We start from the raw sequence: 19,093 nt of genomic DNA on the forward strand, positions 1-19,093 counted from the left end.
ATTCTTTCTATGTAGCATTTCTAAGAAATAGTCTTCCTACTCTATCCCCCAGCTGCATATCTCCCAGGGTTCTATCCCTGAGCAGTTTGAAGGATCTTCGCTGGTCAGACAGGTTTTCAAGTCTGTCTCTTTGAGTCTGGACCTGTTTATTGCACCAACCTCCTTCACATTCCCTGTGGCTCAGTCTTGTTGCTGATTCCAGCTGAGGCTGACTCTGGTCCCTTGCTGCTGTTCAGTTTTGAAGCCTCAGACTCTGTGCTTCTTTCCTGTGTATTGAGGAATGTATGAGGATTGTTTGCTGGGATATTTTTGGGGTGTTGGGTGATTGTGTTTTGGAGTGCCAAAATCCTGGCAAGTCCTAGTATCCATCTTAATAGGATAATGGCTTGAGCCCTCTCTGTTGGAAGTTAAGCTTCTTGCAGGTTCTTGGTATTTCAGCAGATCTGCTTAAACTAACTTCTTATCTCATGTTTGTATCTTTTATTTCCTTTCAGAGCAGTGCAGTAACCAGAGGGATACACTCACTCCATGTGAGCAAGGATGATCTTTGTATATGCTGTGTTAAGATGGATCATATCAGTTGCCAAATGTGCTCTATGCCAGTCCTTCTTTTCCTGCAGCTTTAAATCTAATCACATACAGTAGATGATATTTTACTAATCATTGTTACCTTTTTTTATATCTATTTCAAATCTGTGTTCAAATCTGATTTGATTGTCAGTTGGCAAGTAGCTTGGGTATATAGGTGCCTCTTTGTAATACATCAGTTTGTTCATCAGACAAAATTACTATGTCAAGAGTCCTCTCTCTCCCCCTCCCTGAAATTTTGATTCATGTTTTTTTGAAGAAGTCATGAAAGGATTTAAATCCAAAGCTGAAAAGCCTGACTGGAACCGATTGCTTTGAGCTTCTTGTTTACAAAATACGAATTTGGGGGTAAAAAAAAGAAAGACAACAAGAGGTTTTCTTGTGAATAGTCTTACTTCTGATTTCTCTAGCAAAGGCTGTGGTGTGTATGGTGAATGTAAAAAAGAATATCAATAAAAGCATTTTTAATGGTGAACAGCTTTTTTTTTTTTGAGGAAAACTCATTTGTTATAGTCTGTGCGCTATTGATAGAAGTTCTTCATAGTTGTTCATGCAGCTTTGCAGATCCCTGTCATGGATAGGATGAATGCTGTCACAGAGCAAGCTCTGATATGCTGTCAATATTTCATGCATTTGTTACTTAAAAAGTAATTTCCTTATAGTAATGTATTTTAAAATTGCTTAGAGTAAAAGAGAATATGTTTTGATAGGAATATCTCCTTTTTGTGCACAAACTAGAACATAGGATATTGCCATGAAGAAATCTTTTAAGTATTGCATAAAAGGCTGAATCTGTTTTTTAACACTGACACTGGCTGTACAAGAGATGGAATATTGTTACAGCTCACAGTGAAAACATAAAAAAAGCAGCATAAAATACAGAAATAGCAACTGTGGAACACGTGCACACTTTGGAATTAACTTGCCTGGGGGGGGTTATCTTCTTGTGTAATTAAACTTTCTGTGGGTATTGAGGACCATTTTGGGGCTTTCTGAGTCAAGTGGGGACTAAGTACAAAGCTGTATTATAATTAAATAGCCAAGCAATCTGCTTGGGAAGTGAGAAACCTGCAGCAGTCAACAACCTTGTTTCCTGCAGGTGGGCTGAAGTCTTCGTGAGGGTTCTTATGATCCTTAAGAAAACAATTATATTTGTCAGGCTATGGGCTCTACACCAGATTTATCCGGTCTTTCAAGGCACAGTGCTTTTGTTTGTGGTTTTTAGTAATTTAAATGCTTATAATAACTGTAGGATTAGTAACACTGGAAATGTTGCAGAGTGGTTGAGACTGGAGTGAGAAGGGAGCAAGTTCTGTGCCTGAGCCTTCCTGAGGTGCTCTGGGGGAAGTGAAAGTTTGGATGTTGAGTGTGCAGCTCCCCAGCTGTCTCCTACCCATGCCAGGACTGAGTTCTCTCTGGTTGGCCTGGCAGTGTGGGACCTGCTGGGGTTGGTTGGAAGGCTGTGTGCCTTTCTCCTGCTGATCCCTTGTGCTCTGGTCTCTGCTCTCAGCCAGAGCTGATCTGCAGTGGCACTCAAGCAAATCGTGTTGTTTCCAGCACTTGTATGCACTGAGCATCTCCTCTCAAACCTGCCCCTTGCTTAAATGATCGTGTTCATTTGAGCTCCCACCGGGGCCTGCCACAAGGTGAAAGCATCCCTTTGTTCTTTGCAGAGCTCTTCATCTCCTCCTCTTTCACTCTTGTGCTGTGAGAGCACTTCTTGCCTGAAGATCAACACTTCTGAGTGCTCTAAAATCTAGCTCTTTATGAGGCTTGTTATGAAAATTGATGTATGAAACAAGGAGGTAGAAGGTGGAGGGGAGCATTGGAAACTTGAGAGGATGAGCATGAGCACACCAAGGCCTGGCCAGGCAGGGCTGAGCAGCCTTGTGGCTTGGCTGTCCAGGCCAGTACAGAGCAGGGCACAAGGTTGATGTTAAAGATGCCTTGATTCATTCCATATGTCATCCCCTGTCATCCCTCCCTCCCCTGCCCTAGGTCTTAGATTTTTTGTTAAAAATGAATTTTTTTTTTTTGAGTAATGGGCCTCAAACAGCATGTGGCACTGCAGTGACAGCCTTGCCAAAAACTGTCTAAAACTGAGTTATTGCTTCCAGTATCTCTGTGCATGTGCCCCAGGATAGCAATTGCCTTTTTCTGCAGTGGTATTGCAGCATGAACTTTCATCTAATTCATTATCCACCCTAATACTCAAGTCTTTCTGCATTACTGCTTTCTAAACAGCACTCTCTCATTTCATTCCTGCACTGATTATTATTTCTCCCCAACTGCATAGCCTTACATCTATCTTCAGTGGAATGTCTCACTTACATCAGCCCATTTCACTGAGCTTGCCAGGCAGCTGAATATTTTTGAGGCATTCTTGCTTCTCCTCCTCTTGGTTTAGCATCATTTACGTTTACAGAGTGTGGCATTAGCTTTGTCCTCCGGATGGTTAAGTTGGTTGTATGGAAAAGAACAGTGATGCTGTGCCTTCTCAGCCCATGCTGCATACCACCACTGCTTCATTACAAAGGGAGCACCATTGCTGGCAATTTTTGTCTATTTACTTCATCTGAGCTCTTTTACTGCTTTTATTTCTGTGCTTGCTGCTGAAGTGCTGTTGCTCTTTGTAGTGTGAGGTTCCATGTCAAGGTCTTTATTGCATTCTCCAGAGACAAATGACCGAGGAACCAAGTATTAGTTTTGGATCCTAAACAGCACCAGACCTTCCTGCTGGGAAATCTCCAGAAAAATTCTTGCCTGGGTGAAAAACTAATGGTGAACTGCAAAGCAAAGATGGAAGTTTGGTTCAGTTTACAGATCAGCTCTGTAGTATTTACAGTGTCTTTTCCCTTTGAACAATGCAACTTATTTGGAAGGAAAGGAGAGAGTTCTCAGAATGGTAGGTCACGTTTTTGGGGCATATATCCCAGAGTAACAACTTGTTCAGTCAGCGCACACACACACACAAAATCTCTATTTATGTCAGTTTCCACTTTAGATTTATATTTTGGGAAATAAATGTGGATTAAACCCTTTGCAACAAAATCTGTATGTAATGCAAGCTGTCAGCATAAAAAAGATGAAAAAACCCTTGTTTTGTAGATCATAAGCCAAATTAACCACATTTTTACACAAATAAAAATGAATGCTTGTTTGCTTGGTTCTACTCAGCTTTTAAGTTTGATCCCAAAATAGTTTTTGTGGATCTGGCTGAAATTGCTGTCACATGCTGGAGGCACTAAATCTGGCTACCTGGGCACTACTGATCTGTTTCAGTGCAGAGTGATACAAATCTCAAGTTATTTTTGCTCAGTCCAGGGGAATGCTGGTTTATGCTCTTCCATCTTTCCTCCAGGAGATTGTGCAGCTGTAGGTGGCGAGGCCTGACTGCAAACTGAGAGGAAGATATCTCACAGTGGGACTAGAGCATTTCTCCTTTCTTTTCTTAAATAGTTCTTTATTGAGCTTTCCACCTTCTGCATTAATTTGAGAACCTGAACCAAATAACCAGGAAGAGATTGATGTGGCCTCACTTTATTTCCCACAGTCAATAAATTGTTAAATGGGCCAAAGGACACGGGTTAAAAAAATCATTTTGTATGAAGAATGAGGAATTTTTATTAGCTGACGAGCCCCTGTCTCTGAAGACTTTATAATGGAACATGTTTGATCTCATGCCACGCAGTGGGAGCGGCTCTGTTGGCTTCATAAAGCGCCTCAGTGTTCTCTGTGTGCCTGAAATCAGCACTGTGCCCTGCATTTTCTGCTGAATGAATGCTGGACCTGCTGCTCCTTGTGAGTTAGAGGCAGGTGAGTTTGAAGGGAGGCCTTGGAGCGAGGACTCCACATGCTGTCAGTACTGAACCCTTACACAGGAGCACAGCCCCCCTCTGGGCACTCTGCCGAAATTCAGCAGAGAAGACCCTGGGTTGTAGGTGGATGCTTGTCTCTGCTGATAGAATGCAAAGGTGGTTTTAATGGGATGATGGCAGGAGTGAATGAAATTGTAGGCTACCTATGGGGAGGCAGGAATGTGTCTGGCAAGGTGGCACCGTGGGTGGACAGAAGTCACAGAGCAGGTCTGTGTGACACGGTCCTTGCTATGGTTATTTGGATGAGTCTAATATTTTTTTATTTTACCCAGATACTTTTTGTACTTAGGGGAATCCATTTTGAAAATGTAATAAGGCTGTACTACCACAAATGCTGGCAGAGGACCCAAGCAAATTATCTCTAGAGCCCAGAGATGGAACTGCTGATTTTGCATAAGTTTGTGTGTTTTTGTGAGTGTTACTGGGTTTAGTGAAATAAAAATGGTATGATTCTGCATTAAACAAGGAATTGGAAGTACAAAATACTCCATTAAGGTCACACTTATTTGCTATTTAGAGCGTGCTCTTCTAACACTGTGTGTGCTGCAGCACCTGATTAAGTGAGAATGAGAGTGAGACAAGTGGTTCTGGCCACAGCATTTACTGTTGTAAAACCCTTAAGGTTTGGGTACTTGTAATAAAGCAAGAAGTGAAATAAAGCCCTCTTTTGCCATTGTTAATTCATGGTACAAACTCCATTATACATGTGTGGTTTACACATTTCCTGGATAAACCATGCCATGAATGAAGGGACCAAGTTGGCCCCTTCTCATTGTGTCTAGGCTGAGGAATTCAAGTCTCTTCAGCACAAATACACTGGATTTCAGCTAGTTCTAAGTTTTGACTTCAAGCTTGCCCTTGGGGAAACAGTGCAGAGACATTGGAGCTGGCTGTGTGAGGAGTCATTTTGCCCCCATGCCTGGGTTTTCATTGCCTGGGTTCACTCTGGTTACTCCAGGTACTGGATAATTGAGTTTATCTGTTTTCTCCCTAGTATCTGCTGTGATTCTGTCAGCACTGACTGAGAGAGCATCAGCTTTCCTGTGAAGGTCAGCCTTGCATGTGAACCTGTGCTCTGAAGTTTTATTTCAGTGTTTGCATCACTCATTGTTGGGAATAAAATTCAGAGGTGGCATAACCCTTCTGAAGTACAGCATGGAGAGAGGATGAACAAGGATGAGGTTTCCTCCTTTTAAGAAATGCAGATAATGATGGTTAACAGAAGTCTGAGGGACTGTGAAGGATGCACAGACCAAGAGTTTTCAAGGTTACAGAGTTTTCAGATGCTCCCAATTATTTTTCTGTCTGTCTACCAAAATCAGAAGTGTCTAAAAGGAGTCTAGTTTTTAGGATGTAATGTGCTTTAGTCTTCTTTAAGGTATCTCAGCTCAGATGCCTAGAATATCAGTCTGTTTGAAAACTTTGTCTTAAAGGTAAATGAGTGTATTTCTGCATGCAGGGAGTGTTAGGGAACAGTTTGGTGGGATAGGGATTTTACACAAGGCTGGGTTTGATGTGTCTGCAGTTCCCAGTGTTGGGGAATGAGTGTTTCTGAAGCTGGGGTGCTGAGACTTCATTTCTTCAGCTGTCACCATCATCACATGCTGTTGCAGTGTGACATGAACAGCAGCCCCTCCTTCCTGGAGGAGCAGTGCAGTTGTCTGGGCTATTTTTTTTCTGCACTTTCTTCAGGGGAAAAGTTAACAGACTGCTTTGTTGTGGGGTTTTTTTTCATGACATGTTGCTCACACATGGGTGGATTGGAGTTCATGAGGCAGAGTCTGAAAACCCTTAGTCTGAGGGTATTGCCCAGGTTCTGTGGCAGAAGCTGTGCTGAAGGGCACCGTCCTCTTGGAAGGGGTGATGTTGCAGTGGGTTTAATTTATGTGGTTTTATCTTGAGGTGGAAATTGTTGGCACTATTTGTTATCTGGCTGACTGTTTATTCCTAGCAGAAGTGCTGCAGGTGATGCCAGTTGACATCAGAGGTCCAAATTTACCAGCTATGTCATATCTTGCGCAGCTGATGCCAGCAAAGTGTAAGCCATGAAAATGCAAAATCAAGCCCTTTCTAATCAACCAGCAGCATCTGTGTCTTCCTGGCCTCCCAAGCTTCTTTTTTCTGAGTCCCCTTAATGGAGCATCATTAATGCAACTTGAAGTTGCCTTACTGTCTCGCTAATGAGCTTTGCTCATTTCGCTTATAAAGCCAGGCAGGCTGAGAGCAGGATCTGTGGGAACTCCTGGCTGGGGAGACTGGTTTGCTTTTCTTTGGAAGGACATCTGCTCCATGGGAGAGTGGCCAATGGCACTGGGCATCACAGTCCATGGTCTGGTTTGGCATAAGGCTAGCTCTGATGCAGGAGACTTTCTCGTCACCCTTAAACCCCATCCCTTGTAATGTAAGGAAAAGCCTGCAATGAAAATCTCTTCTCTGTTGCCTGTCCACACCAGCTCTGCTGCTCAGGGACTTGCATAGTGTTGGTACGTTGGAATAATACAAAATTGCATTACACTCAACTCACTGGCTTTGAACACAACAGGTTACCAAGGGTTAATGCACCTGGTGACTGGTGTATTCATGTTTGGGATAAGGGCTTTTAATTCTGCTAGTTAATTTAATCCCCACAGTTTGACAGCGTGTTCCCTGGACGATTTTTCATCTTCAAATTGCAGTCTGCTGGTTAGTTCCTGTAGAGGCCTGCTGTGCTCTGCATTTATGTTCTTGTTCTTAGGATTTGCACTGTTACCACATCATCTATCAGAGCCGTGAATAGCAGAGAATGACTGGTGTGAAAAGTCCACGTGTTAGTTTTAGGAATAGACCTGTGGATTCTCCTTGTACAGGAATTAAGGGGCTATCTGGGTGACTGTCATCTGGGAAAGAGATATATGTCTCTTGACAGATGTAGCATCTGGGTATCTGTTATTTCACTTACGTTGTGAGAAACTTGTCATTTTTAAGTCCCATATTTCATTAATGGAAAGCTGTGAAAATTGCCCGTGTGCTCATAGGAGAATAAATTTTGGCTTTTATCTGATAATCAGAAGAAATCTCTGCAGCATAATCAAAGGATGAAGCCTCATTCAGAATACAATTTGTTGATGCTTTCTGACCACCATATGTTGTTTTAACTTTCATCCTTCTTTGGCAAGATATAAAATAATCTGCAAAATATGGAGACCCACGTCTGAAGAGTCTGTTTAAAAGTAATGCACTATCAAAATGGATTAGCTGTGCCTGAAATATTTCTAGATTTATTTGCTGTCAAAGGGTAGTAAAATATTTAAGGCAAATAGCCTAGTCATGTTTAGGAATTTGACCATGAAAGAGCCTAGAGAGATGAATTTACAATTATTTATATTAATTGTACAAAATATTTCAATTGTTAAATATTATAAATTTATTATCTATCAGTTTTTTCTTCCTTCTTTCTTTTTCCCTTCTGGCCCATTTGGCAACATTTATTCTAAGAAATTGCCTGGAAGCCTGAACTCTTTTCAGCAGAATGTGTTACAGTAGAGTTGCAATGTCTCCAGCTCACCTGCTTCTCTTTAGCACAGTCCAATTAAAAATACAGTGAGTTAACCTAGATGAAGATGCTGCTTTTTTTCTGGTGAGGCTTTCTTGAAGCTTTAGGCTTGCAGATGGCTAAGTGTCTTGGGTCACTCATCTCTTTAACTCTGTTTAAGAGATGATCCAAAAGCCCTTCAGGTAATGTTTCCGTGCCCCCACGCCCTTTTAAAATGCAGTGCTCTGCAGACTTCAAGAAAACAGTGCTTTTCTTGGTTTTGAAAAGTTTCTTTTCTGCAGGCATTGATTTGATACAGAACTAATTCTAGAATTCCTTATGATTTCGTAATTTTTTGTTACACATGAATAAGATTTATTTTCTTTAACTCCCCTGCTTTAAGTGTTTTCATAATGTGACACTACTCCAGACTCCAATAGTCAAGTCTCTGTCTCCAAAGGCCAGCTTGTAGCACCACATTGAAGTACATCAGTTAACAAGTTTGTACACATTAGGGACTAGAACTAAAACTGTGATTCAGCTGCTACTGTAGTCCAAAGTGGCAAGTCAGAATGATTATGAGCTGGGCAATGTGTGTACCTTTGAATTTGTACCATTTTAATTGCAACAGCTGAAAACAGATTTGCGTGCAACCCTCATCTTCAAAGAAAGCTTAAAAGAATCTGAGTTTGGCACACAATCTAGTTAATCTACCATCATAACTAATGATTTCACCATTCAGACATAACATATCGACCTTAAAGGATTTTTCTTTCATAGCTGATGGCTTGATACCTTTTAAACACTAATGCCGAGGGTATAATCTCCCTGAATAGTGTAATAGCTTTATATTTAAAGTAGATTGGGGATAAAATTTTGTGTTTTCATGTCAGCCATGAACACCAGTAAGGTATTCAGGCAGGAATTACCTTATCGTACCTTTGAGGGCACTTATCAAATAATTTTTATTGGAAAGTTAATACGTTGAGACAGAGTGAATGGGGAGCTGCTCAGAATGCTGAGGCATAGCCAGCACTGCATTGCTTTCGCTGTCCGCAGATCTGCGGCAGGGGCTGATTCATTTACCACATCATCTGAAATCATGTAGCGTTCAGTACCCATTAAAATTATATGAAATTGTGTGTAAGAGATTTCTCCATGTTAGCTCTGAAGGATCCTCTCCTCCTTGCAGCAGCAGTGCTGGCGGGCTCAGCACAGCTCCACGGGCTGCAGGTGTTCTGCTTCACGGGCACCGGGACGGCCCCGGCAGCCAGGGGAGTTGCTCAGGATTTAATTTCACGCTTGTGTATCTGAGTGTATGATCAGTCCCTTTGTCTGTTAATCGTGTATCTGCATGTCTCAGGCCATATATTATGGCATTCATTTCTCCTCTGCCATCAGCACTGGTGCGATGTATCAAATGAAACCTTGCAGGGCAAGGGCTTCTGCTGCCCCTTCTCTTCTTCTCTGCCTCCTGCTCTGTGTGTGTGTGTGTGTGTTTTCCACCCCTCAAATTTGGCTGTTCCATGTTGAGCCTTCCTGCAGTGTGTTCCTGCCCCTCCTATTGTGCCGCTTTCCACTTCCCCAACTTTTGCAGGGTTCCCAGAAGATAGGAGCCTCCCCCTGTTTGCTCGGTGTCGGACCAGCCCGTCTAATTGCTGGCTTTTCTCCAGCATCCAGCTCTGCAGGAGTGGAGTAGGAAACCACTTGGCTGCTCCCTGTGTGGGAGCTGTTAACTGTCTCCCAGCTGAGAAAGATTGTGGAAACCTGTAATGATTGGTGCTAATAAACTTAAATATTTTCTCCAAAACTTGTTCTGATGTTAGAAACACTGGAAGATGTCTGTTGATTTTGAGTCACTTATTTGCACTTAGATCTTCTGAAACTGAGGAGTTGGAGCATTTACAAAAATGGATAAATGCACTCTAATGGCTGGAGCTGAACAGAATATTTTAGCTGTATGTATTTTCAGTGAAAGAAGCAGATATAGTAACACCAAGATGCCTGTTAAATTTTCATTGGTGGTGTCAACTTGTTTTGGTCAGAAGGTACATCCCCAACCTCCCCCAAAATCTGAAAAAAATAGCGGTTCTATCTGAAACATAGGATGGTTTTGATGTATGAAGCACTTCCTTTTTTGAAATAACTTGACTTGAATGCTTTGGCTCTTCCAGACTTTTATCTGAAAAGTCACTGCGTGCTCTGTTCTGTACCTTGCACCTCTTGAGTGTGAGAGAGTCCATTGACCCCAGTTGACACCAAAGAACAAAAGCACCATGAGATTGAGTCTGTGGTTTCCTGATGACTTTACCAGTATAAGATATTGCCAACAATAGCTGTTTGTTCCCACAGTGTTCTCTTGGAGTGTTTTTGTGGCCTCATGAAGTGCATGGCTGTGCTGTGAGCACAGGGGAACGGAGCCAGCAGAGGGACGAAGGTGGTGTCGTGTCAGGATTTTTGAAGGAGACAGACCATTACGTTTCCAGTTCACAGCATGGCCAGGGATCTTGACCTGTCATCCTTTTCCCAGAGTTTCTGCAGCTACCCAGTAAACATAATTGCTAAATCTCTAAATTGCTGATGACTACTGAATTACTGTGTGTTTTAAGTGGACTATCGATGTTAATGTTGGGCTGTCTAGCAGTGATGCAGGATTTTATTTAGAACAAGATGTTCCAGTTTGTTTCTTTTTCAGTCCTACGGAAGGTATTTAGCAGTATAACCAGCAAGTCACTTCCCATAGTTCTCTTGAAAAATACTTGAGCTCCCCTCCTGGTTTGTAGCATCCTTGATGGTGGAAATAAATTTGTGTACAGCATGGCTCTTCACCTTTCATAGGCATAAATAAGTACAAAAATCTATGAAGTGTCTTTGCAGAAAACTAAAACTGTATATTTTCATAAGAATGTGAGGTTTATAATTGCATAAATAAGATGCTGACTGAAGCAAATGTTTAATTTCACATTAAAGTTAGGCATTCATAAAAGCTTGGATTTGCATAATTTAATTTTCTCACAGAGGACACCGAAAATCAATGGTATGATTCATGGCCATGCCATGGTTACCATGAGACTTTCTGATGGTTCCAGCTAGAAGTACAAAGGTGTTTACAACTTCAGATGTTTTGCACTGGCTCTGAGCATTTGTACTGTCAACAAATATAGATTGTTTAGACACAGTTTCTTTCTCTGGAGGGCAAGGCACACAGAAGGGCTTGTGGAAAAGATACCTACAGGAGTACCTTATTCTTTGGAGGAGGCAGTGTGCAACTTTCCTTCTGCCTGAAGGACTCAGATTTTCTGGGCAACAAAAATCCTTGTCTGTATAGAGAATGCTCGGAAGAAAGCTGCTGTTGTCTTTGATTTTGTAACAAGGAGGAACTTTAGATATATTTCTCAGCACGTGTGATTTTTTAAAGTGAATAATTGGTCCTTTTTTTTTTTTCTGACAGCCTTTCCAGCCATCCACCTAGGCTATTCTTATGTTCTCTTCCTTGGGACTTTCATAGTCTCTGATCTTTGCTTAGTTTTTTTTGTCAAGAGTGTTTGGGTCTTCTCATCCCATACCTGTTCTTTCCTGTTGAAATGAGTGCCTGTTGTCTCTCAACCATGTAGACATAAAAAAAAATTAAAAAATAAAAAATAAAAAAAAGGATGAAAATAAGATGTTCAATTTAGTATTTTTAAAGAGGAAAATAAGGTATGTGAGGTAGCGTTGCCTATAAAACCTGGTAGCATGATGTGTTTCTAGTTCACAGCTTGGAGTGAATTAGCATTTAGAAAGTTGCCAAGAGATCAGGAAAAGTCATTCAAATTGCACAATTAGTAGCTTTGCTCACACAAGAGAAAATCTGGCAGGGCCAAACCTGTACTGCCTTTCCTGAAATTGCATGGTTTTTCCTACCACTTGAGGATTCCAAAATCTGTAGAAATCCATGATCCACATTGCAGAGGGAAGGTTGTCCCCAGAGCAGTTTAGCACACATGGGTAGCCTTGGGCTCAGCGTGTTCTCTGCTACTGTGGTGCAAGGGGGTGTCACCCAGAAGCTTTTTCAAAGGGAAAGAAAGGCAAACTGAGTAACTGGTGCATGATGTTCAATAAAGTCCTGTTCCAGGCTTCATTTCAGCCCAACTATAATTGGCCTGGGAATAGAAGGGAAAGCAGTGCTTGGTGACTGCATATGGGTAGCAGTGCTTTACACGGTTTTCTGAAGTTTTATTTTGAATTATTCAGCTGGTTTCTTACTGATCAAATAAGTGGTTTGGTAGCAGTTGGACTTAAATTTCCATAAAGCCATTCGGTGCATGCTTGTTCCTCACATTCCATGTCTGTTGATATAAGGTCTTTTCTGTTTGTGTGCATTTATTATAGCACAAAAGTTTTCAGTTGGGCTCTGAGAAAGGTAGTTGAATTTTTTACAGACTTTCTACTGACATTTGTGAATTCACACACCTCCAGTTTGGTTCAGTCAGATGCATAGAAACAATAAGCAATATTTGCACATAAAAAGCCCAAATATCCCACATACTCATGGAAGTAATGCATTCCTTTAGAAGAGAAAAAATAAAAATTACCTGAGGTATAAAACCCAAATAAAATCCTGGGATGGAATGTGGGATGGGTTCTTTTCTGGTTTAGTTGATTAATTTAATACCTTCTAGCTTGTGGAGTTTTACAAAGATTTCTTTATTCCTGCCCTCTCCCTTGGTCATATGTCATGGCTCGTACTTGTTTGTTCGTGTAAATCAGAATTTCCTTGTGGAAATTCTGGAGTTGCACAGAAACGTGCCAGACCAGAATAATGGCATTAGTGAGTCCTGGCTTCTGTGAATCACCTCTGGATGGTGGGTTTTCATCGGTGAGGAACACGCCTGTTCAATTTTTTTGAGCAATACCAAGTTTGCAGTCTCTGCTTAGCAAAGAATTAATGTAAACTCCAGGGAGTGAATACCACTTTTTTAACAATTCCTGCTTCTTTTCTTCCCAGCTCTGACTGAAGGTTATGTTGGCTCTCTGCATGAAAACAGACATGGTAGTTCTGTGCAGATACGGAGGCGAAAGGCTTCGGGGGATCCTTACTGGGCGTACTCGGGTGAGTGAGTTGTCTTCTTCAGAGGACTGAAACATGAAATTCCTCCAGAATCAAATTGTTTACTTGCTTTTTATTACTGCTGTGCTCAGAAACAGTTTAAAGAAGTTTACCAGTGTATTTTCTTCTGGCTTCCTTGCAAACTCCCTCTGTACACATTCTCTCCTTTCTTGCATTTCTGCCATTTACCTGAAGGATTTGCCCTATTATTCTGCTCCTTTTCTCAGTCTTCTTCTAGTTTCTTAACACATCCTTGGACAGGCATACTTCCCCAAACTTCTCTTTACTCTCTTGGTCCAATCAGTACATTCCCATAACATTTGCTTACTGTGTTAAGACTGTAAGCATCCATAAATATATATATATTCAGATTTAAAAAAAAATAATCCACCCTAGAAATTTTACAGTTATTTCTTTCTGTGCATGTACAACAATGAGACCTGCCAGTGCACCACACCAGGATGTGTGGTGCTGAAAAGGTAGGATATTGGTTTGTTGTTTGTCCCACTGCTCTTGTAAGTCTTATGGGAGACCTAATGTGTCTGCACAACTTTGAAATACCGCAAATAAAAATGCACTTCAGAATGATGGTTTTGATTTGCCAGTTGGTTTGTTCAAGGAAATTTCAGTTCTGTATTTGAAGTCGTTAAAAAACCCTTCAGCTTGAAATTGTGTGAATAGCTCTGTTTACTCTATGGAAAATGTCTGATACCTAAAATTTTTTGTAAAGATTTCAAGCATTATATTGAACTTGTATTTGCTTTTTTTGAAGCTCTGAGATACATTTCAAACATTTGTTGCTTTTCCAAGAGGCATGTTGTGCAGGGCTAGTTATAGTTGAAGGGAAAATATTGCTTTCTAAGAAGTCTGAATACTGTTACCAGATAGATATGCAAATGTTACTTTTTGACTGCCAACACCTCGCTTTTATACAGACCATTTATTTCAGGAAATGAATCATTTTAGGTAAGCTTAGAGGTTCTTTTCCATTAATGCACACAAATTTTCTCTATTAGATCTCGAAATACAAGCTATCTCATTTGCAAATGAGGTCACACAAGTAAAATAAATCTAAACATTTTAGTAATGTAGGAAAAATAAGAAAGTTTTTTGTTAAACTTTGAGATTATCAAATGGACAAATATTGCCCCAAGATATACTTCTACTTTGCAGCCTAAAATAGCTTTTCTTAAGATTTTCAGCTCCAGAATTCATAAAGAGTATAAATAAGCAGATAGAAGAAAAATATGTATGTTGGAATGGATGGCCTGTTCCTATCTGCTGTCTTGTGTAAAATATTATAAATTAAGTGCCACTTGGCAGCTTTATTTTGTTTCTGTTACTAGAAAATGTATTTGAAATAATAATTCAGGTAGTTAAATATTTTAAAAAAGGTAAAACACTACTGAAATTATTCTGTTGCCATATGTGTCAAAAACTCTTTGCTTGAGTTTTTGATTTTTTTTGTTTTAACCAGCCCTGATTTAAAAAAAACAAAACCCCCAAAGAAACAAAAGTAACAAAAAGCCACAAATTTACCACACAGCAGTTTATGCATGGTGAAGTTTTCCTAATTCTACTTTTGTAATGATCTTCCTTTATGATTAATATCACTTGTTCAACCCTCCGAAAAAGTGATTACCACACATGAATCCTTTTAGATTTAGCTCAAAATAAATTGTGTAGTCCTGTGTAATTATGCTTTAGCTTTTGGAGTTTTGCATCCTTTTGTCTATTGAGAAATCTCCTACTTCTATAAGGAAAATAGTCAATCTTTTTCAGACAACAGCTGACTTTGCAGCTGTCAGTCCTGTGCCATTTGACCTGATCAGTGCTATCTAATTAGAATTGTTTTGTTACTGTTGCTGCTAGAAGGCGTAAATTAGGAAATGTATAAACCCATTTTCTTAGGAGATGGAAGTGAGTGACTTGAACTTCCATTCCAGGGGAATGTGGTTTGGGACCAAGTGTTCCAGCTGCAGAATCTAGGTCTTCACCAAAGGTGTCCTGACATGAAATGCAGGTGTGTGTGAGCATCCCAGGTACTGTGTGTCCCATCGGGGTGGGTTGTACATACACTGCATCTGAGCAAGCCCCTCCTGGAAGGGGATGGAGATCTGGTGTCCTCCTGAGCCACGTTGTGGTCTCTACCTGCAAGGAGGAGCAGCTCTGCCCTGCTGAGCCCCACACAGGTGCCTGGGAGCAGGAGGGACAGGACCATGTGCTGACTGTGGATGCTGAGCTGCAGGCAATAATTTGGGCTGTGTTCAGGAGGGAAAAGGCAAAGGTGAGTAGAGAGTTGGGAAAGACATGGTTATTTCTAAAGGAATTTTCCAGGGTTGATCTTATGTCCTGCAGGAGTGTCAGTATTGCCACCATCTCCCTTAGAAAGGGAGAAAATCAAGATGAGCAATTAGGTGGAGAAGGAAGCCTGTGCTCCATTACAAATTGGATGTTTCTACAGGCTGCTACTTTGTCATGGCATTTTATATATCACTTGGTTCCTTCCAGCTCCTTGAGGGATTTTCAGCCAGTTTAGCCTCTCTTATCTGATGTCTTTTGTCCATATTTGCTCACTGAGGGGACCAGAGGTAATGAAAATGCTGAGCTTCTGTGTTTAGGTTGAAGATGGGAATAAATGGTGGGTGGCAGAGCCCAGATGCCAGACAGATGTTTGTTTCTAGCTGAGCACAGTGAGGAGAATGATCATGTTATCTGTTTCCTCATTCCCCAGAATATTTCCCAGGAACCCTGAGCAGGGCTTGGCTAAGCAGTTTATGTACTAACAGCGTTTGTCCTGCGGGTAGGGTTTTGGACATGACTAGGAAGTTTACATCAAATGAGCCTACAGAGAGGGGAAACTTCACTCTGCAGTAAGCAATTAGCCTGTGTCAGTGGTTTCCAAGCTCTTTTACAGACATTATCTGGTAGGCTGCTTCCCTTCCCTATCCTCAAATGGTCAGGCCAGCTCCCCTCTGGTTATTTGTACAACAGCTGCTGGCCCAGCCCCAGCAATTATGGGCAGGGAAGGAGGCTAAGCTGGGCTGTGCACTGGTAACTCTGGAGTTTCTTCTAGTGGAATTTGCCAATGGGAGTAAACAAGGCCAGGACAGCTCCTGACATTTGTCAGAGGACAGCTGTCTGTTGAACCCCAGTACTGAGCAGCATGCCCACGTCTCTGCTGGCCTGTGTTAGGCTGAGCTATGGCTTTATATTGATTTCAATTGAGCAGAACTGATTTACGGCAGCAGAGGCCTCTCTGCATTTATGGCTGTGCCTGCCCTGCTTGCAGAGCTTTTGTATTTTTGGGCTTAAGTGTTCTGTAATAAATCCTGAGGTGGGGGTGGAGAGGTCTGAAAGCAAGCAGCCACTCGTGGTTTTCCTGCCTGGGGGTGGAAAAAGGGCACAGCCATGCTGCTGAGAGCCCTCAATTATATATCTTCCACAGGATATATCTGTCCTATACTGTCCTTTTAGAGTAATTCCTCTGCAGGCTGTAGGAAGCCCTTCTGCTGCTCCAAGCTCTTGTGGAGGGTGAATGGTCCAGAAGCTGGTTTAAACTCTGGAGCTCAGGAATTTTTCTGGTTTCAGGAGTGATCTGTAGCATTACCCTGTGCTGCCTGGTCATGTTGCTCCTCTCAGGCACAAGAGTTTAGAGGGGATAAACTTCAGTTGTTGATCAGGAGTCAAACAACCCTCGGATCTCTAACATTTGTATAAGGCACCTACATACCTAAAGGTCCCTGTGCTCATGTCCCCTGGACAAAGCTGCACCACAGAGCTCCCATTTCACTGTCTGGTTGTACAGGAAAGGATTTTTAAGCCTTATAAAATAACCCTGTTGTCTACAGACACAATTCTGACCATAACATTTATTCTAGTTCAGAGATAAAACTTGCAATAATAAAGACTAGATAATTAAATGAAGAAGGCCCATTTTAAATGGGTTCTGTCATAAAGATAGCAGGAAACACAGTCAGCCCTTCAGAAGAAACTTCGTTAAGTCTATGCTAACAGCTCTTTAAACCAAATTCAGAAGTAAGCAGACTCTGAAAACAGAAGCCTAACTTGTCTTTAAATAGGAACTGTAAGACTGAACAGAAACTGAGATCTTGTGGATGTTCTTTTTAGGGTTTTTCAGGAAGCTCAAACTACATTTCTAGGGGGAATTCTCTGTGCATGTGTATACATGTATGTTTTGGCAAAGTATTTATTCCATGATTGTGTCTTACAGTTTTCCAAAGACTTCCTAAACTGGGACTGGCCACATTACTTGCAGTTAACAAAATTGTGGAATAGGCACAGCACAGTCACAGCAAGAAGTAGGTGTGGATCCTGAATGTGCTTCAGTGCAGCCTTTGCTTTTCACAGTCACCTTCTGTGTTAGGCTAATTGCTGAATGGACCGGTTTGAAATGATTTTTAGCACATCCTTGTAATTGCCACGAAACTCAGTATGTTTCTAATACCCATCACAGTGACAGAAAGTGGCAGTTCAGGTGCTTTTTCATCACTGTGGAAATATTTTTGTAAATATTTAAGCTGGTTTTTAAACAAAAAAACCAAAACAATACTTGAAACAAAAGCCTACAAAAATATGCAGTTGAAACATGTACTAGATCCAGGGTTTTTGACCAGCCCTCCCTTGTGTAATATATGCTTCTTCACAGAGCATAATATGCCAGACATTTAAAGATGCCTCTCAGTGTCAAGTGTTGCATCTGTCAGTGCTGAGAACACTTTGCTGGTGACCTGAGCAGACCATAGTTTGCCTTGCAGTAGCCCAAAAAATGAGTAGCTGGAGGGTCAGGGCTTTAGGAGGAGATTACAGTAAGAGATGCTGATGCAAATGCTTGTACCTTAAGTGACAGTAGCTCTGAGGGACCTGTGCCTACTCATACCTGCTTTTCTGAAAGGCTATTATGCAAAAATAATGTGACATTGCATGAGATTGTGGAAAACCAGAAGTAGCAATGGGGAAGTTTGCTCCTTACTCAAATTGGGAAACTGCTTTTTGAGTCTTCAGGTGGAAGATGTGCTGTCCAATTGTTTCCAGTATTAATCTGTGTGATGCAGGGGTGTGGAATGGGAGGCTGCACTGTCCTGGGGCAGCGTGTTGTGGGCGATGGTGCTTTTGTCACAGGAGTTCCCCAGCTGAGTTGGGGAGCTGGCACTGGCAGGGCTGGTGTGCCCTGTGCTCTTGATGACTGTTCTGCTGCTCAGCCTCAGTGTTGTGAGCTGAGTCATTCAAGAAATACTTGTAATCAAAACCATTTGGGCTTCTCGGAGAACAAAAAAGCAAACACTGGCCAAGGATGTACATGACTTCTTTTTACATGTTTATCTAAGTATGGCTTTGTAAAGAGAACTCTATGTAGAAAATGCATACAGTTGTTTTTTTCCTTAATCTTACGGTGCATTCAAGGCATCTCTTTTCTCTTTGTACCCTTAATCTCTTGTTTTCTGTGTGAAATTATTAGCAATACTTACGATGCTTTGTGCGTTACCTTACTGATGTTTTTTCTTTCTAAAACGTTGAATCCTTTCTCTCAAGATTCTGTGCAACTGCCATGAACATAAGGACAAGTTAATAGAAGAAAAATAGGCTTCACAAGAGCAGAGATGACCTTGTGAGTGGGGAAAAGTGTCCATTAAGAACAAGAACTTTGGCCACCCTGTCAAGCTAGTGGACACTATGGGTGTGTGAATGCTTTGTCCTACAACACTTAGGCAGTTATTGCTGTCCTTTTAGATGCTATTATTTAAAATATAACTGGTAGTGAATGTAAGAATTGAGTGTTCTCCTGAAAAGCAATTGCTGGCATTAAAATGGGAAAGATTGGTAATGGTTATTTCCTGAAAGAACAGCAAATGGTGTTAACTGTGATGAAATGTAACTCGGTGATGTCCTTTGTAAATGTGTGAATTTCTCTCTTTGCTTAGATTGTCCTCATTAAATAAGCTGCTAATGTGAATTGGACAGGAAATAATCAGCACATAGTAAGGAAAGCATCAAGACTTATTGAAC

At 41.3% G+C, this 19,093-nt stretch overlaps 1 protein-coding gene across 1 annotated transcript in view; it reads left to right on the forward strand.

Annotated features, from left to right (window-relative positions):
- Positions 1-19,093, forward strand: part of PTPRG (protein tyrosine phosphatase, receptor type G) — a 405,524-nt gene that overhangs the window by 79,890 nt on the left and 306,541 nt on the right. The window contains exon 2 of the mRNA XM_027700470.1: positions 12,965-13,069. Within this exon, the coding sequence (XP_027556271.1) occupies positions 12,965-13,069 (105 nt within the window). The remainder of the gene's footprint in view (positions 1-12,964; positions 13,070-19,093) is intronic.

This window comes from Neopelma chrysocephalum, unplaced genomic scaffold (genome assembly GCF_003984885.1).
Source record: "Neopelma chrysocephalum unplaced genomic scaffold, ASM398488v2 Primary Assembly neopelma1_147, whole genome shotgun sequence".
Classification (NCBI taxonomy): domain Eukaryota; kingdom Metazoa; phylum Chordata; class Aves; order Passeriformes; family Pipridae; genus Neopelma; species Neopelma chrysocephalum.